This window comes from Pseudoliparis swirei, chromosome 11 (assembly GCF_029220125.1).
Source record: "Pseudoliparis swirei isolate HS2019 ecotype Mariana Trench chromosome 11, NWPU_hadal_v1, whole genome shotgun sequence".
Lineage (NCBI taxonomy): Eukaryota > Metazoa > Chordata > Actinopteri > Perciformes > Liparidae > Pseudoliparis > Pseudoliparis swirei.
In genome coordinates, this window is record NC_079398.1 from 23,170,356 (window position 1) to 23,196,938 (window position 26,583).

Here is a 26,583-nt window from a genome sequence, read left to right on the forward strand (position 1 = left end):
TATGGCACCCGAGTTATTTCAATTTTTTTCCCCTTTTTTTATGTATGGAGCAAACATCTATTGTTTTTGTTTTGTTCTTTTGGTAGATTGCATTTTTTTCCCTGTGGCAAAGTTTTTCACTTTTTTTTTTTCCCAGGATCAAAGCAAACTTATTTATCACACACACACACACATTCATCGCCTTGCTATTAACACATCCTAATTAAATATGCTGTGTGGCCGCAGGAGGCTTTAAGTACATGAGTACATGTCGTGGAAAAATAACAGATTCATTAAAAGCCGAAGCGTATTGCAACTGAAACTATATGAATTGTTGGAGACCAAGAGCTGCAGCCAAAGTGAGAAAATATGTGTTTTGTAATGAGGGACGGACTAACCCTTTTAAAGCAGGAAGTATGTGCTCAATACAAAGAAGCCTTCCAGCCTCGGTGCAGAGCTGCCAGAGGAGATCATGCTCAGCTGCTCGGATCCATGAATCCAGAGTGAGCTACGAGTGTCTAGAGATTATTATATCCACCCCATGAAGCCCAGTCCCCCCATGTTTAAGACCTGACGATATTCTAAGAACCATTTTCTCCTTTCCTTTGACAGAGGTCATAAGTAACACACATGCCGGGCTCGGATTTATGTTCCGTGATCCGCCGTCTCGGTGCTTTTCTTGCCCTGAATGGGCCTATTCTGCTTTTCTTTTTTTTTTAAGAGAAAAAAAAGTGTTGTAAATATCGTTGTCGAAGCCAAGAGGCCATGCAGCACGTTGTTGACTTAACATCTCCGGGATTTTTATTGGGTGTAACAAGAGAGAGCGTAACATAATTTTTTTTTTTTTAAAGCGTCTCGCAACTCATCTCTTCAGTCCACTTTGTTTAAGACCCGCCGCACCTGGAAGACAGAAACCCCTCGCGGTCGTGTTGGGGGGTCTGAGCTCTGGCGGCGTGCGTCCGTCTGCCAGGGAGCGCTCGTCTCCGGGGCTTCTGAGCGGGCGAGAGCTCATCTATAATTTAGCGCGGCCGTTATGAATTCCCCCGTGAAGACGGTCTCGTCCGGGACCGCTCCCGATTCCGGCCTCGCCTCTCAACTTCAATTTTCAAATTGCTTTGGAGGCTGTTTTTCGCGTTGGCCGCCAGTCAGCGAGGCCGACGCCCTTTCATCGGGTCGACGGTGGTGGGCGTGTTTGCCGTCGTAAATCATGCATCTCGACGCACCTCGTGGCGTCCCCCCCCCCCCCCCCTGCGGGCGGCCGGGTGAGCTCATTCAAAAAGCCTTCCGCAGCAGGCGTTTGTGATGCACGCCTGCACATGTGTGACTTACGTGTGTTATGTGTGCGTCTGAGCGTCCTCAAGGTTGTGTACATAGGTGGCCGTTCCCCTTGAATGGTTGCCAGAGCGACCGGAGTGTTGCGCGAGGTTGATTCTCTGTCTCTCCCCGACGGCGGGGATGTATAATGGAGGTCTGGCTGAGGAGACACAAGGGGACCCACTGTTTGTTTGCTCCAGACCGGCCTTCCATCCTCAGCGAGGCCAGTAAACATGTTGATTTTCCCTCCTGGCTAATCGAGGGAGGTGTGTGACAGGGGGGGAGGTCGGAGCGGGGGAGGTCGGAGCGGGGGAGGGGGGGGGCTTTCCCACACAAACACCAGGATCTGTCTCCGTCTTGGTGCCGGAATGAAAAATGCCACTTTTCCGACTTCCGGAGGCGAATCGACTAATCGGTTGCCGGCGGGTCGGCGGTTAGTTCTGCATCACAGCCTCTTTGATTTAGAAGGAGGCTTCTGAGACCGAGTGTTCCTCCTAATTACACCGTTGAAAGAGAAAGATGGTGTCGTTACAACATCTTAAGGCCTTCATTTTTAGAATTCTACAAATCCGGTGTGGAGAAAAGGGATTTTTGATGATATATATTAGTGCTGTGAAAAATAACGCGTTAACTCAGTTAATCCATTTACAGGTTTAACTAGTTATTTTTTTTTTACGCATTTAACGCATGCGCAGAATGAGCTTCCAATCTGTCTGTTGTTGGTCGTCGGGACGAAAAAAAGTCACTTGCAAAATGAGCTTCCAATCCACCACTTCAATCTGAACTCTGTCCGCTCTCATGCAGACGGTCTGTTCATCGGTAATGATCCTTCCGCAGGTTCACCTACGGAAACCTTGTTACGACTTTTACTTCCTGTAGATCAGGGTCTCAACACGTCGATCGCGACCTGCCAGTCGATCGCGGCGTAGTGTTGGTAGATCGCATGACATTAAAGAGATTGGCCCGACCTCTGTCATGTTCTCTATAGCACGTCTTTGTTCTTTGATTAAACTAAACGTCTGTTGTTGATCGTATCTCCACAGCAGCATGTCATTTCTGTCTCTTCGCGTTGCGTTAACACTTATCGATCTCCGTCTGGCGCGCCACAGAGCTCCGTGCGCGCATCGGGACCGAGCAAAAAAAAAGTCACTTGGCAATCTGTCCACCTTTAGATTGTATCATGGTGGAGTTAATGGTTGACAAACAAGAGAAAAATGCTCTGTTTAACCCTCCTGTTACCTTTACTGACATATTTTACGCTTGGGGTCAATTTGACCCCAGCAATTAAAACCTCCAGAAAATTATTAGAATTAATATTGCTTCCCAAGTTTAAGTGTGAGGTACTTTATGTTTGTTTGTTGACTACCTAAATAGCCCTTTAAATAAATAAAAAAGTTGATATTTCTGATATGTTTGACACAGTGAAAAACAGCCTGGGGTCAAATTGACCCCAAAGAACACCGACATTAAACATTGAATGGGGTCAAATTGACCCGAAGGTAACAGGAGGGTTAAACATTCTGTTTAGGATGAAGATGTATTAATGTTCCATATGGAAGAAAACTGCTAAATAACTGCTGAGTTGCAGCACCATTGTATAGAAGAATGTATAAATGTATATATCCGTCTTTTGTCATAAATCTCTATGTTCTCACAAAATATACCGAGAATATCGGTAATATGTGATTAATCATGATTAATCCACAAAAACCTGTGATTAATCCGATTAAAAATTTTAATCGTTTCACAGCCCTAATATATATATATATATATAGCTTACATTCTAACAGATAGAAAGAAGCAAACCTTCACATTTAACCCTTGTGTTGCCTTCGGGTCATTTTGACCCGAATCAATATTACACCCTCCCCCCGCCTATGGGTCATTTTGACCCGATTCAATGTTTCACCCTCCTGTTACCTTTATATTTACTAACATATTTTACCCTTTGGGTTCAATTTGACGCCAGCAATTAAAACCTCCAGAAAATTATTAGAATTAATATTGTTTTCCAAGTTTAAGTGTGAGGCACTTTATGTTTGTTTGTTGACTACCGAAAGAACACCGACATTAAACATTGAATGGGGTCAAATTAATCCGAGGGTGTAATATTGATTCGGGTCAAAATGACCCGAAGGCAACACAAGGGTTAAGAAGCAGCACATTTTCACTTGATAATAATGAGAGTTTCAATAAAACAATGTAAGCTTTGTTATGTGTTATTTTTAAAACTTAAAGTTGAGAAGTGTATTACGAGATGGAGTTAACCTCTAAACACAGATTTACAAATCGTTGATCGGCTGGATGCGTCTCAACGTGTTGAAAACCAAACCTCACACCTCTGTCTTCTTTTCCTGCAGACTCTGTGTCCAGTGAGACGGCCTTCCTGGAGGACTACGTTCTGGGCGTGGGGGACACCCTGGAAATGTCATGTGACCTGGAGGACCACTCGGAGCCCATCGCCTGGTTCAAAGACGGCGCCGGGCTGGTGCCTAGCAACCGGACGCGGCTGGGCCAGAGGATTTTGCGCATCATCAACGTGTCGTACGCGGACTCGGGCGTCTACTCCTGCCGGCTCGCCCACGGCAACGCGTTGCTCAGCAACTACACCATCCGAGTGACAGGTGAGACCAACAGGGGCTGGTCTTAAACATGACAGGTGTTTTTTTAGACGGGGGAAATCATGCGCCTAGTTGTGTGTGTGTGTGTGTGTGTGTTCAAGTGATACATGAAAATCTAAAATAAAATAAAAAATTGGGACTTGGAACCATGTCTGTATCTCATTTAGAAAGGGTGGTCCCCAGCAGACACCTTTTTGACCACTGTCCTCACCGTGCCAGTTAAACGTGTGTGTGTGTGTGTGTGTCCGTCCATGGATTCACCTCTTCAGCCCTCTAAAAGTCCTACTAGCTCAAACTAAATAGTGAACTATTAGATAGTTAAACTTGGTTTCAGCTACTGGTTAGCTGGCAGCCAAGCTTCACACACACACACACACACACACCTAATGCACAATCAAAGGTGAAATAAATGATCATATGAGGAGATGAGTTCGGTGTTAGGCGAGTGTGCGATGTAAACAGAGCTCTATGAGGGGGAGGGGGAGAAGGGGTCGGGGGGGGGAGGCGGGGGTCAAAAGGGAGAAAGCAGTAGCGTAAAACGTCTGGCAGATTTTTTCCCCCCGTAAAACTCACGGACGCCAGCTGAGCCCGTTATTGACAACTAATTAGAAAGCAATTAGCTCGAAACATTTCATCATTGAAAACAGATGGGGTGGCAAGAAATGAGAGAGTTCACTGCCTCGCAACTCACCCCCCACCTCCTCACACACACACACACACACACACATATGTGTTTGGCTGCAAGCCCGGGAGAAAATGGTCTTTTCCTGGACACGCGTATCGTCTCCAGACTGCAGGATGACACACGCACACACACTCCACACATCACCGATTCAGAAAGAAGACGGTTCAGCTTTAAAATCAAATGTTTCTTCCTCTTTAAAGCAAGTGGACACATTTTGTATGGATATAAAAATTAAACTCTTATTGAGATGAGGTGAGGTATTTGCGTTTGCTTCCAGCTCGGCGTGTCTCTGGAGAAAGAACACACGGGACGCGAATTCATCGCAGTCCGTCGTCAGTCATTTCAATATCATCGTAACACTCGTGTTTAAATCGCACCAGAAGTCAGACGTCTTCCCGTACGCGGCAGCAATATCCGGCTCTCTTCCCTCGACTCTCAACGCAGAGCCTCGGCTCCGTCTCAAACACACATGGGCGATTGTGTTTGTTTTCTCTCAAATATTTGAGTAAGGTGTCAGATATTTAGGAGCGGTATCAGATTTAGCACCTGGATGCCGTCCAGACAGCGGAAAGCAAGGCGGCTCATATTGTGTACACACACACACACACACACACGCAGAAACAAGAGGAATGTAAGGAGGTGAAAGAAGTTAGGTTAGGGCACTTATAAGCTCGACAGCTTCAGCCTCGACCCGTTCGGTCAGCCACTTTCTTCTTTTGTTGAATTCTGATTGCCTTCGCATTGAAAATGCTGAAGTTAATGTTTTGATCGCCGTGTATTAGTATGCGTGCGTGTTATTCACATAAGTCAAAAAGTATTAAACCGAATCTCATGAAATTTGGTGGGATGATTGGTTATTATCCGGGGACCATTTGATTCGATTTTGGGATCGATCGGGTCAAGGTCAAGGTCATGAAAAGGTCAACATTTTCTTTTTACCATAGCACGGTAAATTTGTATCCAATTGGCATGCAACTAATGCCAAAACGTTCATAATTCAATACCCAATCGTGTGATATGCGAAGGTATGCGCTCTACCGAGTGCCCATTCTAGTTGTTGTATATTTTGCTGATCGAAATCAACTAAACTCAAACTCAAGTTATCAGCAACACCAAATGTATGAAAAATTAGCATTTTTTGCAATTGTAGAACGGACAATATTTCTGGGTTTGTGTGTGTCCAGCGGACTTCATGGCAAAGGCATCCTCATTCATTGTTTTTTACAGTCCAATTAGCAACTTGAGACGCGAGACCGGAGTTGACGTTGAGAGACGCCGTCTCCTGCAAATCTCAAGATACATTTTTTTTAAATGCCTATAAAATGCTAAATCACCTTCATGCAACCAAAGCCCGCTCAAACGTGATTGGTCAATGCTCCTCGGTCCGATAAGAAAAATGTTGTCCCTTTTGAAAAAACTAATTGATAATTGTTTCCATTTATACTGAACCTGAATAAACTGCCTTGTCTTTCTTTGTGTTCATTACAACACTCCGAATATTTTACTCAACACATGATCCATTTGTTTCTATAAAGTCAAGCAACGCATCGTGTAGTTTATGGATCCACAGATCCACCATATTAGCTCAACCGATTATTCCGAATCTTAAACAAAGTCAGTTGAATGTGTTGTTCTAGAAGGTTTTGTTCCCTGGAAAATGATTGAGATATTCTGGAGCTTTCTGTCAACGTTTTTCTCGTCACTTTCCTTTGTTGAAATTGTCTTATTTGCTTACATCTGTTCCGTCTAAGACCTTTAAGTCTCGTCTCTTGACATTCTTTGAGTGCAGCAGATGGTTGTAATTGACGCTCCGAGCGCATTCGTCTTTGTTTTCATCTCCAAAAGGAGTTTGGTGAAGCTAGTGCAGTAAATCTGGGCTCTGTGTTTCGTGCAAATTAGCTCATGTTAGCATATCGACACACTAAACCGAGGCAGTTAACCGATAACCTGCCAAACATCAAGCATGTTGCCATTGTGAACATGTTAGCTTGGAACTAACACAGCTTTTCTCAGATTTCACCACTTCTGTAATCGCTCGATTGTGAGCTTTATTTTGACAGAGTTGGAATCCATCCAAACTGGTAATGTGACGTGAGTCAAACCAGCTCCCGCACCACGGCAGCCGCCTGGCCGAGGCGTCGCGCAACAGAAACTAAAGAACCTGCTAGTCAGGAGTTTCAGGAGCCGCGTTGGCTCGCGGGGGTTGTCCAGGCAACAGCTGGCCCTCGTTAACCAGACCTGCGAGGTCGAACCGGGAGACGTCGAGGTCAAAAATAATTACGACGCGGACATGAAAATGTGTGACACGGCAATTATGAGCCGTGGTATTTGCGGCTGGGGAGTAATTAGTCGCCATCCAGCATGCTAGCTGTTAGCGCGAGTTAGCGCCGCGAAGATTGGAAAGACTGTGTGTGTGTGTGTGTGTGTGTGTGTGTGTGTGTACTAATACTTGTTTGTGAACACACACCATCTCATCTCCACTGGGAATTTAGCATGCACAAAATTCCTGCTTTTGTTTTTGGTTCCCCTCTTTATTTTCCTTGCACAGAATCGATTGTCGGAGCGTTCCAGAGCAGGGTTCGTACGGTCATGGAAAACCTGGAAAAGTCATGGAATGTCATTTCCAGGCCTGGAAAAGTCATGGGAAAAAATTAAATCATAAAAGTTTTGGAAAAGTCATGGAAATCTGTTATAATCACATGTTCATTTACGCCCAGTTTGAAATAATTAATATGTTTTTTTAAAGAAAGACGCTCAAAATATAAGCCGGTTTACACTCTCGACACGCAACATTTTCAAAATGTTGCATGTTTATACCGAGACTTCAGTTTGGTCATGGACATTTGGTTTAAAGTCCTGGAAAAGTCCTGGAAAAGTCCTGGAAATCCATTGGTCAAAATGTGTAAGAACCCTGCCAGATGTTCTCGTGTATCTGATGGCTCACGGAGAACAGATGCCAAATGAGATTTGTCCGAAACGCTGATCGTACTCTGTTTTCTCTTTTCTCCAAAGATTCCCTGTCGTCCGGCGATGATGAAGATTATGACGAAGATCCAGAAGATGCAGGTAATGGAAATGGTGAATTCTTAATTACTATTTTTCAGCTAACTTTTTTGAGTGAAACACTGTCTTCGGTAAGGCGACAAGCCTTTCCTACGACGAGGAGACGGTTGATGCTCATGATAAATGGCCTTGTGTAAAATGATCCTTCATGGATAATAACCTGAGAAGCAAAGAACTTCTACGAAAAGTAGAAGCAATAAAGGGACACAACTAGAAACACTAAATACTGTGAAAAAAATGCAGTTCAGCAAACCCAAATCATAGCTGTACCTCTCGAAATGTCGCCCCAGATGTGGGCTCATGTTTTCATCTCAGTTGTCGTTGTTTATTTTGTAATTTCAGCTTCTTTTTTTGCTGACCGCTCTTCAGTCACCCCTTGAAACTCGTTTCTAAATCGAGAACAATGCATGTTTTCATTTCGGTCCACGAGCAACAGCATTTTTAACACCTGAGCGTTCATGCGTTCCTAAATTCTCGTGTCAAAAATACAACCTGACTTCAATTAAGGCGGCGTGAACGAGGTCGTTAAGCTTAACGAGCAGCACCTGCTGTGGAGGGTCTGCGAGGACAAAGAAGACGCGGCATTGTTTAAATGCTACGACTTTATTCCCCTCCCACTGCAAAAGAGTTTAGGCTGGCTGTGAAATCAATATTTGTCAGGGCCAAATTATTATTAAAGGTTGTACGGATCAATTCGCCGGTTTAATCGTAACTATACCTCAACCGCAGTTGTTCCTTTTACTTCAAATGTCAGACTTTTTATTTTTTATTTCTTGAGGCGAGTTCACATATGTTGGACAATTCAAAGTGCTTTGTATCAAACGTTATATAAAAGCATCGCAAGTAAGTGCAAGAGAAACGCATTACTGAAGGACATTTGAATACAACTAGATCAGATTAGACAAGATAAGATAAGACATGCAATAATAAAGGTTCCAGTGCAGTGTGAGATGCATGATACTAGACATGTAGGGAATACAATTGGAAACTATGATTTGTTACCTTCGCATTGAAAATGCGGAAGGTTATGTTTTGATCGCCGTGTATTTATTTATTTATTTATTTGTATGCGTGTTACTCGCATAACTCAAAAAGTATTAAACCGAATCGCAGGAAATTTGGTGGGATGATTGGTTATTATCCGGGGACCATTTGATTAGATTTTGGGATCGATCGGGTCAACGGTCAAGGTCAAGGTCATGAAAAGGTCAAAATCTTCTTTTTACCAAAGCGCGGTCAATTTGTATCCAATTGGCATGCAACTAATGCCAAAATGTTCATAATTCAATGCCCAATCTTGTGATATGAGAAGGTATGCGCTCTACCGAGTGCCCGTTCTAGTTAAGAATAGTGGAATCATCATAGACAATGTTATTGTCTGAATAATGGCCACAGGCAGGACCGCAGTGCAATATGAGATACTTTAACTGTAAACCCTTTTGTTTACCTGAATTTAATTTAATTTTAAGAAATAACTTGACGGACGATTTAAATATTTGGTAGGCAGGTATTCTGTTTCAAACAAAGCATTGTACTCTCTCCATTCTTATAAAGGTCGTAGACTCCGAATGACGTCTACGTATCTTCCAGTTAATTGAGGTATTCTTGTGTTATTAGAAAACCTCATTTCATGACGAACAGGTGGTGTTTTGTGCAAAATGCCGTTAAACTGCATTTTAGAGCTTCACTTGTCATTGTGATTAAAAAATGTTGTCAGTTGAAACCAAAGGAGTTGCTTCTAGAGGAGTTGTTATTGGCAAATATCATTGGATTGATGCAACTGATTAGATTTGTCTGAGTGATCCGAGTTTTATATCTGTAATTGGAATTATATGGCTCTCATAACCGCTCTCCAGCAAAGCGTCTCCCCAGAGCACCGAGCTAAACGCCACCGTCGCGCCATCAAAACCCGGCAGGTTTTAATTTCCCCCCCAGCGGGTAACACGCCCTCCTTGTGACGCGAGCTGTTTTTGGCACTTGGGAGACGTGCAGAGTTCAGGTGCAGGTGAGCAAAGAACGACGAGGGTCGGCTTCTGTTCCCGCTCGGTTCTGTCAACTCGCATGACTCCGGAGACGCGGAAAGAAGAAAATTAAGGGAAGGAAATGATGTAAATATGGTGAGAAAGGAGGAGATGATGTGAACCGAGGGAGACGATCTGAGGCAGAATCTGAAAATAACGGCAGAAAGGGAGAGATCTACAAACGCTTAATTTCCCCCACATTTTTGAAGGAGTGTTTGCATCCTCTGACGGCTCACGATGGTTCAAAGAAGAAGGAATCGATTCCACGACTCGGTATCGTGACTGGACTGCAGCTGTCGATGGAAAAAAACACACGCCGGCAGCGTCAGACAGTCCATCATTTCTTAAAAACCGAAAGCCGTTCGACTTTTACTGCTCAACTAAATTGGTGCCAGAAGCGAAATGTGGAACGGATTTCCTCTCTGTTGTGACACTGGCAATATATATATATATATATATATATATATATAATATGTCAGTATTTTAATGAGGCAATTGCTACTGATTACGGCATTAAAGCGAGCTTTGAGAGACAGTCGGGGAGCAACTGTTAAAGCTGGTGCTTAGAAAAATAAGAGTAAAAGCCCAGTTAGGGATCAAGTAATCCCGTCTTAATTTAACCTAATCCTGTCATTTTAAGACTAATTTATTTTTGTTCTTAAAGCGATCAAAGAATGTAATAAACACAGGAATGTTAATATTCTTTGTCTTGGCTGACTTTCGATCTGTAATCCCCGCCTTCTGCTCACTTCAGATGGATGTTTGTATTGATACAGTCGTGCCTTTTTCTCGAAGGCATGTCGCTGATGCTCTTATCCGGAGAGATTATGGTCGAAAGCAGCAGAACAAGCGGAGCATGACGCTTCCCGTCGCTGTCTTTGTCCCGAGCGTTCGTGGACGGGCTTAACACCTGCGATGCAAGAACCTGAATGCGGCGGTGAAAGCCTGAAGTGTTTTCTAAACGGATCGGAGTGGCGGCGGCGGCAGCGGCTTACTGCAGACATCCTGAATGCCGGTAAATAGCCTGAGAGTGCCAGACTTAATCTCTGGATGTAAGTCTACCTCGTGACATACGAGGCTCCGATTTCCTGGCCGAAAGGAGAGGGATTAGCCCAGAAACGTTAAACCCCTATCGCCGCTTAACGTCCGCTAAACCGCCGCTAATTAGCCGGCTACGCGCGGGAAGGAGCCGCGTGACGCGTGGCGGCGAGCGGCGTGGCGAGGCGGCAGCGGCGTGACGAGCCGCGCAGCCAGACGGAGAGTCCCGGTCCGCATGCAGAGAGGCCGTTCTAGAGGCGTGGCGAACGAGGCTATTAATGTAACGAGGGAGCGGCGGGGAGGACGAGACGGGAGGGACGGAGTGAGAGAAGAGAAAACATGGCGCAACAAAAGAGAAAAGTTGAGTCACTCTGTTGAAACGACGCCGCTGGCCGCAGCTGACGGTCCTCAGACAGGAAGTCGTGAGCTCACTCTCCACCGGCCTCCAGAAGTCACTCGGCTGTCTCGCACGGCCTTCTGGGAAAAGGCAGAGGAGCTCGCCGCCTGCCCGGCCGCCACGGTAATCCCAAACCCTAAGCACCTAAACCCAAATGACATTATAGATTTTTTTTCTCCATTTTATTCCAAGAGAAAGACGGCGGCTGTGATTTGTGAAAAATAAGTGGACACGGTCATCGTGACGTCGACCGTATGTTTGTGGACGGACGCTTTGAAGCCCATCTTGGATTTTGATATTTTGGCCGTCGCCATCTTGAAGTTCGGATTATGGATTACATTAACCCTCCTGTTACCTTTGGGGTCAATTTGACCCCAGGCTGTTTTTCACTGTCAAACATATAAGAAATATCAACTTTTATTTATTTAAAGGGCTATTTAGGTAGTCAACAAACAAACATAAAGTACCTCACACTTAAACTTGGGAAGCAATATTAATTCTAATAATTTTCTGGAGGTTTATTTGCTGGAGTCAAATTGACCCTGAGGGTAAAATATGTTAGTAAATATAAAGGTAACAGGAGGTTAAACATTGAATGGGGTCAAATTGACCCAAAGGCAACAGGAGGGTTAAGTGACCATATTTGGCATGTGGAGGAGTACCGTAGTGCACGGCTCTGTTTGCGACAGTGACCTGTCAATCACAGTAAGCCCGCCCTAAAGCAAACTCGTAAAGCGAACTTTATGGTCTCTCTAAACCATCATTTACTAAATAAACACCATGATGTATTGAAGAAGACTTGAAACAAGAGCTCGAGACCATAAACTCGTGTTTACAATGTTTACTGAGGGAATACATCAAGAGAGAAGTGGACTCATTTTCTCATAGACTTCTATACAGTCTGACTTCTTTTTTTTTGCAGCCAGAGAAGTCGCCCTCTGGTAGCCAGGAGAGAGAATGCATGTTCGTCGGACACTTTTCACAACCAGAGGTCTCTTCGGCGTGTTATTGATCCAGCTGTGAGCTCGAGGCCTCGAGGCCGCACGCAGAACGCCACATGTGCTGCAAATGCGGCGCAAAGTCGGGTTAAAGTCTGTTTAAGCCGTCTCGAAAATGAAAGGGAATTTTCTCATGCGATCTGCTTTAAGAAAGACCAAATCAAAACCAAACGGAAGACACGTCAACATGTGTGTGAACTGTCGAGATGTTTGCTTTAACGGGCCTGTATCGATCCGAAAGGGAACTTTGTCGACATGAAGTCATCGCGGACGATTACCATCTGTCAAGTTGTCTGACGGCAGAGCAAATAGAAGTTGACCCTCACGCGATATATAGACACAAGTTCTGAGAGTATTCTCTGGAAAGCAGCGCACACACTCTGAAAGGGGCAGTGTGTTTGTCGGGGGGGGGGGGGCACTAGGAATGTTAACAGAGCCTAATCTGTGCTCCTGAGCTATGCAGCCTCCTTGTTTACCCTGGCAGGAGAGCAGAGAGCCGGCCGGCGGGCCGCGGCCATGCCGCCCCGCGGGCCCTCCGGGGCAGCGTGCCTTCAAAGAGCCCCAGTGTCATCGGTCATGAAATCTGCCTGTGAGCTCGCAGGCGTCAGCGAGGGCAAATTATACAATTACACAATTAGACCCCCTCCTCCTCCTCCTCCGCCTCCTCCTCCTCCTTTTCCCCCAGATCGGTGTCTGAGCGCTGCGTCCCGCTCCGGCGCCATGCTGACGTCGGGCTGATGGAGAGGCCCAGTCACGCTCCTCCGACCCGCCACACCGAGCCGGGGGTCGGAGGAGCGGAGTGAGCAGAGAGCGGCAGGGCTTTTTGTGGAGACACTCGTGGCTGCAAAGCTTCGTCCGAAATGCAAAGAAAACGTCTCTCAGGTGTTACAGCACGCCCCCCCAAGACGGCAACGCCCTCTTTTACGAGAGAAAGTAGTTCAACTATTTGAATCGGCATCTGGATCCGCATTATAATCCACACAGACTGACGGTGCCAGATTTTTCTTTCTGCCAGTAAGTGCAAAAATATTTTTAAAAAGAGAGATTTCTGGTTCCCCATCAATATGTTTTCTTTGTTGCTATCTTTACTTTCCACTTGATTTGATTGAATTTAGCTCAAATGTTGAGAGACCCAGCTAGAAGACACACAAACAACCCAGGTGACGACAGGAATGGAACATTCTGAATATAAATACCTGCAACAGAAAGGACAAGTTGGGAAATTAAACGGCTTTAATTTTGCTCTCAAATAAGTTTGAATAAAATCTAAATCTAACTTAAGAAAAATGTCAATTCAGACGAATAAGTGATAACTGGTAGATGCAACACAGTACTTTCCCTCCAGTCGATGTGTGTGTGTGTGTGTGTGTTTTAGGCTCCCGGAGAGATTCCCCCCCTCGGTTAATCTCCGCAGCTGACAGGTGGACATGACGCTGTAGCTACGTTACACCACTTTCCACCACAGCGATTGCATATCCATGCGGGGTTACCCCCCCCCCCCCCCCCCACGTTTGAATTCAAACATCGACCGCTGGCTGGTTCTAAATTGGAAAAAGCGAAAAATGTTAGACTCAGTTCATCCCATTCATCTCTTCCTGAAGCATAATCCAAGCTTTTTTTTAAATATCATGGTGTCCATTATCCCTTAACTTCCGAACACATAACACGTGTCAGATGCCTGGAAACGGGGAAAAAGAAAAGTGAAATCAGGTCATAGAAGCTCTGTTTGAAAACAGAATAGTTTGTCATAGTAAAATGTTCATTCATGGAAGTGATGGTGTTTCTGGTGATGAAGAAGTAGAAGGAAAAGCATGGGGGTGGGGGGGGGGGCTTAGCATGAGCAGCAAAAAAAGAGACGGGCAGTTAAAGACATCAGAAAGTGAAGAGACTGTTTAAAAACTCTGTGTTTCTGTTTGACCCAGTGTGTGTGTGTGTGTGTGTGTGTGTGTGTGTGCGTGTGTGTGTGTGTGTGTGGTTGATCGCAATGCCAAAAAACATTGTGTGTGCGACTCCTCAGGGTCGTCCCACGCTGCGCCGGTGTCGCTCCAAAACACGGCGAGACAGACGAGAAGTAATGAAATCGAACAGATATTATCCTTTAAAGGTGTGGTAGTGTGTTTGTGTGTGTCTGTGTGTGGTTGTGATTTTGTGTGTGTGGTTGTGTGTGTGTGGTTGTGATTTGTGTGTGTGTGTGTGTGTGTGTGTGGTTGTGTGTGTGGTTGTGGTTGTGTGTGTGTGTCTGTGTGTGGTTGTGATTTTGTGTGTGTGTGTGTGTGTCTGTGTGGTTGTGATTTCATGTGTGTGTGTGTGGTTGTGATTTTGTGTGGTTGTGATTTTGTGTTTGTGTGGTTGTGATTTTGTTTGTGTGGTTGTGATTTTGTTTGTGTGTGCGTGTGTGTGTGTGGTTGTGATTTTGTTTGTGTGTGTGTGGTTGTGATTTTGTGTGTGTGTCTGTGTGGTTGTGATTTTGTTTGTGTGTGTGTGTCTGTGTGGTTGTGATTTGTGTGTGTGTGTGTGTGTGTGTGGTTGTGATTTTGTGTGTGTGTGTGTGTGTGTGTGTGTGTGGTTGTGTGTTTGTGTGTGTGTGGTTGTGATTTGTTGTGTGTGTGTGTCTGTGGTTGTGATTTGTTGTGTGTGTGTGTCTGTGTGGTTGTGATTTTGTGTGTGTGGTTGTGATTTTGTGTTTGTGTGGTTGTGATTTTGTGTTTGTGTGGTTGTGATTTTGTTTGTGTTTGTGTGTCTGTGGTAGTGTTTGTGTGTGTGTGTGGTTGTGATTTTGTTTGTGTGTGTGTGGTTGTGATTTTGTGTGTGTGTGTGTGTGTGTGTGGTTGTGATTTTGTGTGTGTGTGTGTGTGTGTGGTTGTGATTTTGTGTGTGTGTGGTTGTGATTTTGTTTGTGTGTGTGTGTCTGTGTGTGGTTGTGATTTTGTGTGTGTTTGTGTGTGTGGTTGTGATTTCGTTTGTGTGTGGTTGTGATTTTGTGTGTGTTTGTGTGTGGTTGTGATTTTGTGTGTGTGGTTGTGATTTTGTGTTTGTGTGTGTGGTTGTGATTTTGTTTGTGTTTGTGTGTGTGGTTGTGATTTTGTGTGTGTGTGTGGTTGCACGTCGAGATCATTTGCCTCGGCGAGCTGGGGAGTCTAACTCAAGCAGGGAGCGATGTTCAGCTGCTCCATTGCAGTGTGTAAACACACACACACACACAACCACACACACACACAACCACACACACACACAACCACACACACACACACACACACGCACAGGGTTCACAGAGTGAAGTCACGCTGTGTGTGTTTGCTCTCTCAGACGATGTGGCTCTCTTCACTGAGTCTCTCCTGGTCTGGTTGTAATTATTCCGTGAAGATGAAGCCAAAGTTTGATGGCGGGAGCCAAAAAAAGAAGAAATGTGTCTGAAATATTTCAGAACAGCCAAAAGCGTTTAGATAAGTAGACGCACAACGAGAGACGACCACAGGGGAGACGCCCCTCCCCTCTGAGCGACCTCTAGGGAGCGTATCCATAAGTCTGATCGGCTCCTTCTCGATGCTCTCAGACGCCGGACGATGACAGTTTTTCTCGAGCAGACAAAATCGTTCGGATGCATTTGCGGCTAAACCATTAGCTCGTGGATTAGCTCGTGGATTAGCTCGTGGATTACCTGCTGTTAGCCTCCTGACGTTCTGCTGTTTCCTGTGTTGCTTGTTGGGCTGTATTGTGTTTGTGACAGCGAGAGTAAAGTGTGATTTCAGGAAGAGAAGGAGATCTCCCTCCGTGACTTCTGAAGAGAGCAGGACGGATGTCACAGCGCCGGGTTCTCACCCATGAGACCGGCTCTCTATCAGAACCAGGTTCTACCTGGGGAATCAACTGAGTCCACCTGAGTCACCTCGTCCTGATGAGATCAGAACACGCCCATGTGGGTTACTTTGGGCTCGTTAAAACACACACAGACACACACAGACACACACAAACACACACAAACACAGACACACACAGACACAGAAACACACACACAACACACACATACAGACACACACACAACACACACACACAGACAACACACACACACACACAGACACACACACAGACACACATATAGACACACATAGACACACATAGACACACATATAGACACGCATATAGACACGCATACACACACACACATATAGACACACACATATATATACACACAGACATACACAGACACATACACAGACATACACACAGACACACACACACATACACACAGACACACACACATACACACACAGACACACACATACACACACACATACACACACACATACACACAAACATACACACACACAGACACACACAGACAGACACACACACACACAGACACACACACACACACATACACACACAGACACACACACATACAGACACACACACATACACACACACACACACACAGACACATACACACACACAGACACATACACACAGACACACAGACACACATACATACACACAGACACACACAGACACACACACACACACACAGACACACACAGACACACACACACAGACACACACAGACACACACACACACACACACAGACACACACAACACACACACACACACACACAGACACACACACAACACACACACAGACACACACACACACACACACACAGACACAAAAGCGCAGACATTGAGATGCTAATTAGCTTCTCTCTCTCTCTCTCTCTCTCTCTCTCTCTCTCTCTCTCTCTCTCCTGCTGCTTTTTGAAAGTAAAAGAGACATCTGATGACCGGTCAGCCTCTTCCCCAGCTTTTGTCCTAGGAAACACACACACACACACACACACACACACACACACACTCTCACTCAGTGTGTGAGCCTCGCTGCAGCAACAAGAGGCCCCTCTCTCTCTTTGTCCGCCGTCTCCTCAATACAACTCAATAAATCGCTCCGACAGTCGTTGTTTTTTTACCAGCGCTCAGGAATCGGACGATTGGACTGAACTCCTGCATTGTGGCCGGGGGGGGGGGGGGGGGCTGTTGTTTGGGTCCCGGTGACGTTTCGCTTTGTGTCCTCCGTTTAACTGTTTCTTATAACCGTTTGCGCGTCTCGAACCTTCTCGGGGACGAGGGCCTGACGGCGGAGACCCAAACGGCTGCAGGTCGCGTGTTCACGACCTGCAGAGAGGGCGCGGCCTCACATCCGCAACTCGTCCAAGATGGGGACCGACTTGAAGACTGGGCGAGTTGGACCGCCTCGCCATCTTTGAGCCATTACTGAAACATGTTACGATGAATTCCTGGAGGGCCTTTCCCCGAACATCTCTCTGATCTCAGATTATACCAGAAAATGGAAAACTGATCCGTCCTCATCTGAAAGTGGGACATCTGGGCAGAGCCACAGACGCGAGGGCTGGAGACCTGAAAGTAGAGACGCTTGTGCATCAAAAGGACTCATTCACACTTTAAAGGGGAACGCTTTCATTGTCAGGATTGGGATATAAATGGTTTGGACTTCTGGCCTGACTGGGACTTCCCCTCACGAGACTTCAGCTTCACGCCACAGAAAACGACGTAACCACGTTGTGCGCAACGGCTCCGACATCGGTCTCTGCACTTGGTTGTGCATCTCTGAATTTTTGGTAATCAAGTTGAACTTCTGGATGATAAACACGACTGAGGATTTCACAAAGAGTGTTCATTTAATTTGAGGTGCTTTAGAAACAAGAGGGCTTAAACATTTGAATACAGATAAGACAAGTTGTCCATGAATATGAAGAACAGCTTTTAAGTGATCCAGTTTTTTTATGCAGAAATTTGGTTCCCCTAATTTAGTTTGTCTGTGTTTAATAATTTTTTTATTCATTCATTTTTTATTTACATTTTATTTTTATTTTAATATATATTTTAAAATGTAATATTTGTTTCTTGCTATTTCATTTGTTTTGCTTTGACTCTCTGTGGAGCACTTTGTAAACATTGTTTTTAAAGGTACTATATAAATAAAGTTATTATTACCTTTGCATTGAAAATGCGGAAGGTTATGTTTTGATCGCCGTATATTTGTATGCGTGCGTGTGTGTTATTCACATAAGTCAAAAAGTATTAAACCGAATCGCATGAAATTTGGTGGGATGATTAGTTATTATCCGGGGACCATTTGATTAGATTTTGAGATCGATTGGGTCAAAGGTCAAGGTCAAGGTCATGAAAAGGTCTTATTTTTACCATAGCGCGGCCAATTTTTATCCAATTGGCAACTAATGCCAAAATGTTCATAATTCAATGCCCAATCTTGTGATATGCGAAGGAATGCGCTCTACCGAGTGCCCGTTCTAGTTATTATTATTATTATGAGTCATGAGTTTAGAGTTAATCACAAAGCCTCCTCGGCATCGTGGATGTCGGTGTGTGTCTTTTTGAAGGTCACACTTGTTTGTGCGCTCGCTGGCGTTTATATTACCACAACAAGCGGCTCATTGAGCGTAATTGCATTGAGCGGTACGTCTAGAACGAGTCCATACTTCAATTATTTCAAATGGTTTCAAATGATAACCACGCATTAAATGTTGTCTCAAAAGTTCCCGCACAGACGTAGTTTCCCTTGACTCGAGCGTTTTGTGTTTCCCCAACAGAAGCTCCGTACTGGACGAGGCCCGACCGGATGGACAAGAAGCTCCTGGCCGTTCCGGCCGCCAACACCGTCAAGTTCCGCTGCGCCGCGTCCGGAAACCCGACGCCGAGCATCCACTGGCTGAAGAACGGCAAAGAGTTCAAGGGAGAGCAGCGGATGGGAGGTATCAAGGTGAGAGGACTTGTTGACGCCTAAAGGGTGCGAGGGGAGCCGCGATCGAAGGCCTCGCATCGAGGACGCTCCGCCCCAACTTCGAGCTGCCGCCCGCGTGCCTTTTTAGCAAGGCATCTTAATCCCTCGTCCGGCAGCGCTGCTGCGTGTCCGTCAGTCGATCCGTGTGAGCGACGCGATGCTACCCCGGTGTGAAATACCGTAAGTGGAAGTGGAGTGTGAAGCTGAAAGAGCACTCATGCGAGGTGGATCTTCCCACGGTGAATAAAGGTCAGAGAACGCATCGCGGAGCCGGACGTCCTCATTGGAACTCGAGCTGCTCTTAGACCCCCCCGCCCCCCACCCACCTCCACAACTCACCGAAAATACATCCAGGGAGTCCGACTGCCGTGCCGAAAACGAGAGTGCGTGACCACTCGCCGCTGCCGGTAATGCAGCGCGGCAAACAGCTGCTCGTCGGATCCTCTCTAAACACCGGGCTCTCGTGCTTCAAGTCGCGGGGCTCGGTTTACTCTTGTGTTCCTCTGACGGAGCCGTGGGATGAAAAGACAAACCCGGTGCGGTGAGACGATCGGAATTCAAACAGTCCAAACCTGTGTTTTGGTTCAAAATAAACTCAAACGCGATGACATGAGGGATGCAACGAGGCCCGGGGAGGCTCATTGTTCCCGCGCTCGTCCCGCCCTCGTCTCGAGGCTCGACTGTTTTTTTTAGCATGTTGCTGCTTTTTAATGTTGGTAATAGTTGCGAGGCAACTATTTAATTAATGCTACCTTTAGCGCCGCGAACTGCACTCACTTCCCCCCCCCCCTGCCGTCTCCCTGTTGAGATGATAATAACTACGGTGGGTAAAGTCCGACAGCTCCGGGGAGCCTGCGAAAGGTCACGGCAATGAGAAAAGAAACGCCAACGATGTCGGACGGGTTTTATTGTTGCTCTGAATTAAGTCTTCGTCTCGAGGCGTTCGTGTCGCTCGCGGAGCGGGACCCGGGAGGCGCTCTGCGACGCGGAAAGGTTGAAAACGGTTAGAAAAGCCGGTCTGATGTGGAATGCCCCCCCCCCCCTCTCAGTCCTCACTCTGCTTTAATAAGGTTGATTTATTTCAATTTAGGATAGGATATTTATAAGCATGTTTTGCTTCAACCTATACCTTTTCAGTCTTTCTCTTTTGTATATTATATAGGATAATATTGTATTGTATTTGATTTGGTTGACTGAATAAAATACACAAACAAACAAACAAACAAAAGGCGATGCTGAGGGGAGACAATTCACCTGCGAGGATTTTACAGTCATTACACATTTCCCCACAGTTCCAGTGTAAACATCGGTCCCATTTACAATGTAAAAAAAATGAGCTTCTTTTTGATTTTTGTGACGCTGAATTGCCCCCCCCCCCCCCCGGTGGAGCACTTTGTGACGAAGACAATAAGCAGGACGCGTGAAACTCAAACTGACCTCAGCTGTCCGCACGGCGGCCGGCGGCAGTGAGAGACGCCCCCCCCTCCCCGGTGGAGGTTTGGCATTTAAAGAGTTAAATGTAATGAGATCCTGCAGCTATTAACAGTTTACAGAGATCTCCAACATCTGCTCCCAGCAGACCAACAGCAGTTGTCTCCTTCCCTCTGTCCCCACTCTCTCACACACACACACACACACACACACACACCTGTCACCAGCCCTCCGGACCCTCTGAGTGGCTCCCCGACAGCAACTTTTCGCACGTTTAGGACGCCGGATGATTTGCTGATAAAGTTTGCGGCCGCGTTGTCGACAGCGTAAGAATCCCGGTCTCATCGCCGGGATGTTTATTCCATCTGTTCACCAAACCTCTGACTGCTCTCTCTCATCCATGAGTGTCCTTTCTGTGCAGAAAATGACAAAAATAGAGATTGTTTTTCTGGTGCCGCGTGAAGATATGAATGTGAGCGCGAGGTATAAAGGAGGACGAGAGCTGGCGGACGGCCAACGTTAAAGGAAGTTGCGTCGGGTTATGAAACGAGTTAAATTATAACGTTATCGATCGTGAGGCGTTCAAATGCATCTTGTCAAACGTAGTTCTTGCCGAGAAACTTGAATAAATCCGCTTGTTTGAAGGAGATGTTTTCACAGGATTAGCAAAAGACATCAGAGAGGGAATCACGACTAGTTCAACTTCTTAAGACATTTTATAATACAGAATTACTTACTAATGCTAAGATATTTTTTTTAATCAAATGCAATATTGAATGAAACATAAACTCTTTATATCCTAATAATTTGAAATGTGTGTTTCTAATGAAAATTACCACTAAAGCTGCCAATAACAAAGTCAAAGGATCAAAAGGACGGTTGGAGACGCTCCAGATTACTTTTCAGGACGAAGTGAAAGAAGTTTAGAAATGTATTATTGCACTTAAACGCACTAAGTGGGTTCAGTTTGGACAGAGAGTCGTCTCTGCTAAAGGAAACCAATCGTGAGTTCTGTCTTCTCTTCCTTAAACTTTCTCCAACTGTGGAATGTTGGGGCGGCTGCAGCTCAGAGGGGTCAGGGGGTCGTCCTGCAACCCCGAGGTCGTCGGTTCGATCCCCGCTCTCCCTATTAGTTGCAAGTCGAATCGCAGAATCAGTAACTTCTTTTAAATCACTTCTTAAACCCCATTTTTATAGAACAGCTTTTAAGTGATCTCGTCTTTTAATGCATGACTTTGGTTCCCCTAATTTAGTGTGTCTGTTTTTAATTTATTTGGTTTTTAATTTATTTATTTATTTTTATTTTCCATTTTATTTTTAATTGTAATATATACTTTTAAATGTAATATTGGTTTCTTGCTATTCCACTTGTTTTGCTTTGATTCTCTGTGGAGCACTTTGTAAACATTGCTTTTAAAAGGTGCTATATACATAAAGTTATTATTACGAGTCACGAGTTTAGAGTTAATCACAAAGCCTCCTCGGCATCGTGGATGTCGGTGTGTGTCTTTTTGAAGGTCACACTTGTTTGTGCGCTCGCTGGCGTTTATATCACCGCAACAAGCGGCTCATTGAGCGTAATTGCATTGAGCGGTACGTCTAGAACGAGTCCGTACTCGAATTATTTCAAACGGTTTCAAATGATAACCACGCATTAAATGTTGTATAAAAAGTTCCCGCACAGACGTAGTTTTCCTTGACTCGAGTTAAGTTATTATTATGATTATTATTTTCTCTGGGCTGCTGCATGTGTGATCGGAGAGAGATATGTGTAGCTGGCCGTCCGTGGCGTCCCGTTGGCGTTGTCAGAAGCGCATTCCTTCACGTGTCCCGCTCTGTGTAGCTCGGCGGGTCGCTCTTGGCTCCGGCGGAGGCCACCCAGGCGTTGTAAAGCGTGTGGGTGTCCCCCCCCCCGGTGTTATTCGAGGCGCGCGCTGGTTTGACGCCGGCGCCGTCGGTCGGTGCGCGGCGCTAGAAAACAGAACGACGCGGCTGCACACGATCGGAACGTGTTTTATCGTCATATTTTCTGCTGCCCTTCTTTTCAGAAACGGTTTCTCCGGCTTAACTTTTTTTTTTTTTAATTGGGTGAAAGGGTAAATTCACCTAAATCCCATAAAGGAAACCACTTACTTTCCACCCCGCTCACCTTATCTTGCCATGCAGAACTTTCCGGAGCCACGGCGCCTCACAGCCAGAGGGCCGTGGGTTCAATTCCCAGTCGAGGCGTTCCTTCTGTGTGGAGTTTGCATATTTTGTTAGTTAGTTTATATTTTGAATTGGACGAACACAAATTAATTTAATTTAATGAATATCGTTATTTTATTTTAGATGTATTTGATACAAATGAGTTGGACTAACTTAATTACATTTTATTGCACTGATGTGCTAAATTTGAGTTGGATATAATTATTGGATGGAAAACCTGCCAACACTTTAATTGAGTTCATCCAATGTGTCATGCGCAGTCCAGGTTGTCGCAACGAGAGAGGACCCAAACGCCGACATTATTGCACAAAAACAATCTTTACTCCAAGAAACCAGAACAGGACGACAAAACACACGGACCAAACAGTACGAAGCCACACTGGGAATGAGACGAACAGGGTTTACATACACAGGCAAGGTGAGAGGATTGGACAACGGGGAACGAGACACAGGTGGACACAATGAGGGCGGGGCCAGCAATCACAGAAGGAAACAATCAGGGCCAGGGCAGACAATCACAGGGAGACAGACGACACAAGGACTTCCAAACAAGACACAAAAACACAAACTCCAGATCATGACAGTATCCCCCCCTCAAGGGACGAATCCAATTCTGTTGTTCCACAAGGGTGGGTGGAGGCGGAGGAGGGTCCAAGGCTGCAGAAGCAGTCCGGGGCGGGCCGCAGGACGATAACCAGGCCGAGGGCGCTCTGGAGGCGGGCCGGAGGACAGGGGAGCTAGGGACCGCTCAGGAGAGGAAGTCCAGGGTACCGGGTCTGGGATGGGGGCTCTGTGGGACCAGGACCAGGCGGGACATGGGAACCAGGGCTGGACGGACGGTCACGGGAACCGGGATGACGGACGGGAGTGACTGACCGGGACGGAGGCGGATGAGGAGAACCAGGGCCGGGTGGGAAGGAGGAACACGGGGACTGGAGCCGGACGGAACACCAGGGACTGGAACGGTGACGGAAACCCAGGGACTGGAGCCGCGGAACACCGGGACTGGAACTGGAACATCGGGACTGGAACTTCAGGGTCTGGAGCCTGTGCGGAACCGAACATCGTGGACTGAAACCGTGGCGGAACTCCGGGACGGAACCGAACTCGTGGACTGGAGCCGGCGGAACACGGGACTGGAACCAGAACATCGTGGACTGGAACCTCGGGGTCTGGAGCCTGTGGCGAACATCGTGGACTGGAACCGTGGCGGAACTCGGGACTGGAACGAACCTCGTGGACTGGACCCGCGACTGGAACCTCAGGGTCCGGAGCCTGTGACGGAACCGGAACATCGAGACCTGGAACCTCGGGGTCTGGAGCCTGTGGCGGAACATCGGGACTGGCGCACAGGGCCAAGGGCCGGAGGGACTCACATGTTGTGGAGATGCACCTCATGGAAGGCTGGCCAGACCAGAACCGCCACGGAACACCGGGACTGGAACATCGTGGACTGGAACCTCAGGGTCTGGAGCCTGAGACGGAACATCGGGACTGGAGCCGGCACAGGACCACGGGCCCGGAGGGACTCCACATCTCCTCCAGAAGTACCTGAAACTTAGTTGGCCCGGCAGGAACCGTGCAGTGGAAACTGAAGGCTGGGTCCATTCTTGGTGGCTTCGTTCTGTCATCAGCGTGCGACAGGTTGTCGCAACGAGAGGACCCAAACGCCGACATTATTGCACAAAACAATCTTTACTCCAAGAAACCAGAACAGGATGACAAAACACACGGACCAAACAGTACGAAGCCACACTGGGAATGAGACGAACAGGGTTTACATACACAGGCAAGGTGAGAGGATTGGACAACGGGGAACGAGACACAGGTGGACACAATGAGGGCGGGGCCAGCAATCACAGAAGGAAACAATCAGGGCCAGGGCAGCCAATCACAGGGAGACAGACGACACAAGGACTTCCAAACAAGACACAAAAACACAAACTCCAGATCATGACACAATGAGTCATTTCTTTGAGTGTACGCACAGTTATAACACGTTAAATCCAAATCTAGCACCGGAAAAGTCTCTCGAACAAAGTCCCGCACCGTGATGGAGATGTACGATCGGAGGCGTCCGTTATTGAGACGTTCCTCTGTGTGTCTTTATCGAGATATCCACCACACCCCCCCCCTCCCTTCTGTCCCGGAGCCTCTTTACAATCCAGTTAGCCATGTGGCCGCTGTTGGCCTCCAGGGGGGGGGGGGGGGGGGGTGAACGGAGAGGTCACCCTCTATAGAATCAGGGTGCTGGGTGACAGACAAGCCCGTGACATGGCCTGGCTTCAGAGGGGTCAGGGGTAACCGCTTCACACCCCGCCCACCTCCACCCGGCGACACATTCGGCTCAACTGTCCAGAACAAAGAGCGTTTCATCTTTCAGTGCTCAGTCATTTAACCAAGCATATTTAATTCTTCTTAAAGTAATGTTCTCAGAGATAATTCGGACGTTTGCGCATGAGCATCAACAATCAAGTCACATTATCTCCAATCGATGCGTCTAATACTCTGATGTTGTCACTTAACGTCTAACATAGTCATCAGATCCGGTGTTTGTGAACTGCGTTACCCAGAAATCACCTGCCACTCAAACGCCACGAGAAGCGCCTGATTCTTCAGTGTTCATGACACGGCTTTGCTGAGTTCTCCCTTCTGATCGGTCGTTCTACGGTCCGCTCTCTTCTCTATTTTGCATCAAAGTATTGATTTCTTTCGTCGGTGGTGTAATAAGCCGTATGATATTCAGCGATCCCTTACTTCGATGTTTCTGCAGATCTTTTTTTATCCTCCAGTCTTTGTCCTTTGAGTCTTGGTGGCTGACGCCGCACACGCCAACGACACGGCTCTGTGGAAACATCAAACGCCTCCTTTTGTCCGCAAAATAGATTTTTAGCGTCAAACAGAAAATACTGTCAGGGAGTCAGACTCCCAACACATTGTTGTTCGAAATATTTACGAGGAGCGAAATAAAGACGGATGACAAGCGAACTAACCGGCTGTAGATTGAATCGTCGTCGTGCGAACACACACACACACACACACACACACAGGCGCGTGTACAACCGAATGCAGTCATCAACTGTCAGACTTCTGTCGCGGTGCATTCAGGCCGGCGGTGTCACCCCGCCTCACATCTGCCAGTGATGAGTTCATCTTGCGGGACTGGGAGGGGGCACAGGGGGGGGGGGGTCATGACAGCCTCACAATGGCCGTCTCAAGACTCTCTTCCTCCGACGGGGTCCTCAAGGTGAAGCCGGCTTGAAATGACGAGATCGTTTCTGATTCCACAGCCGTGGTTAATTTCCGCTGAATGAATCGCGACCGCGACTGATTTTAGTTTTTTTTTATTTAGTTTTTTTTTACGTTTGGACGTGTGACGGGATGATTCTGTCACCCGTCTCTCAGGGCTGCGTGTGCGTGCGTGTGTGTGTGTGTGTGTGTGTGTGTGTGACTAACTGCACAATGGAGTCCCCTCCGCTCAGCACGGCGTGTCGTTTACTCTTAAGTGCCGTCCGATCTGCACCAGTAAGAGATGAAAGTTACCAACCATTAAGGCCCATTACCCCCCTACAGAAACACCTGGTGGCCTCCCAGTGGAGCCGGGTGGCCGTTCAGAGGATGCTCCGCGTTCGGCTTTGTTCTTCATCTTCCATAAAGGCCTAAAATCACTCGAAATGATGTGACACACAGTCGTGTTTCTCTTTGTAGATGTTATGTCTGATATATAATACACCAGTATCCACGATAGCGGTGATATTTAACAATGAAATATTATATATATATTATATTATAATGTTATTCAATTCAATTCAGTTTATTTTGTACAGCCCAAAATCACAAACGACAAATGTGTCTCCGAGTGCTTCACAATGTGCACACGCAGACATCCCTGACCCCAGCCTGACCCCAGCCTGACCCCAGCCCTCACATCGGAGCAGGACGATAACACAGCACCTATTAATAAGTGAATATGTGCAGTTTTCAGACTCTCTCTCTCCACCTCCATGTTTTTGGGT

General features: G+C 46.5%; 1 protein-coding gene across 3 annotated transcripts in view; it reads left to right on the plus strand.

Annotated features, from left to right (window-relative positions):
- Positions 1-3,655: 3,655 nt before the first annotated feature.
- Positions 3,656-26,583, plus strand: part of fgfr3 (fibroblast growth factor receptor 3) — a 55,723-nt gene continuing 32,795 nt past the window's right edge. For 2 of the 3 annotated variants that reach the window (XM_056425992.1, XM_056425993.1), the window contains exons 1-3: positions 3,657-3,917; positions 7,612-7,677; positions 18,738-18,907. In XM_056425992.1, coding sequence (XP_056281967.1) covers positions 3,719-3,917; positions 7,612-7,677; positions 18,738-18,907 — 435 coding nt within the window. In that variant the 5' untranslated portion in view covers positions 3,657-3,718. Of the gene's footprint in view, positions 3,918-7,611; positions 7,678-18,737; positions 18,908-26,583 lie in introns of all 3 variants that reach the window. The other variant, XM_056425994.1, reaches the window with a different exon arrangement.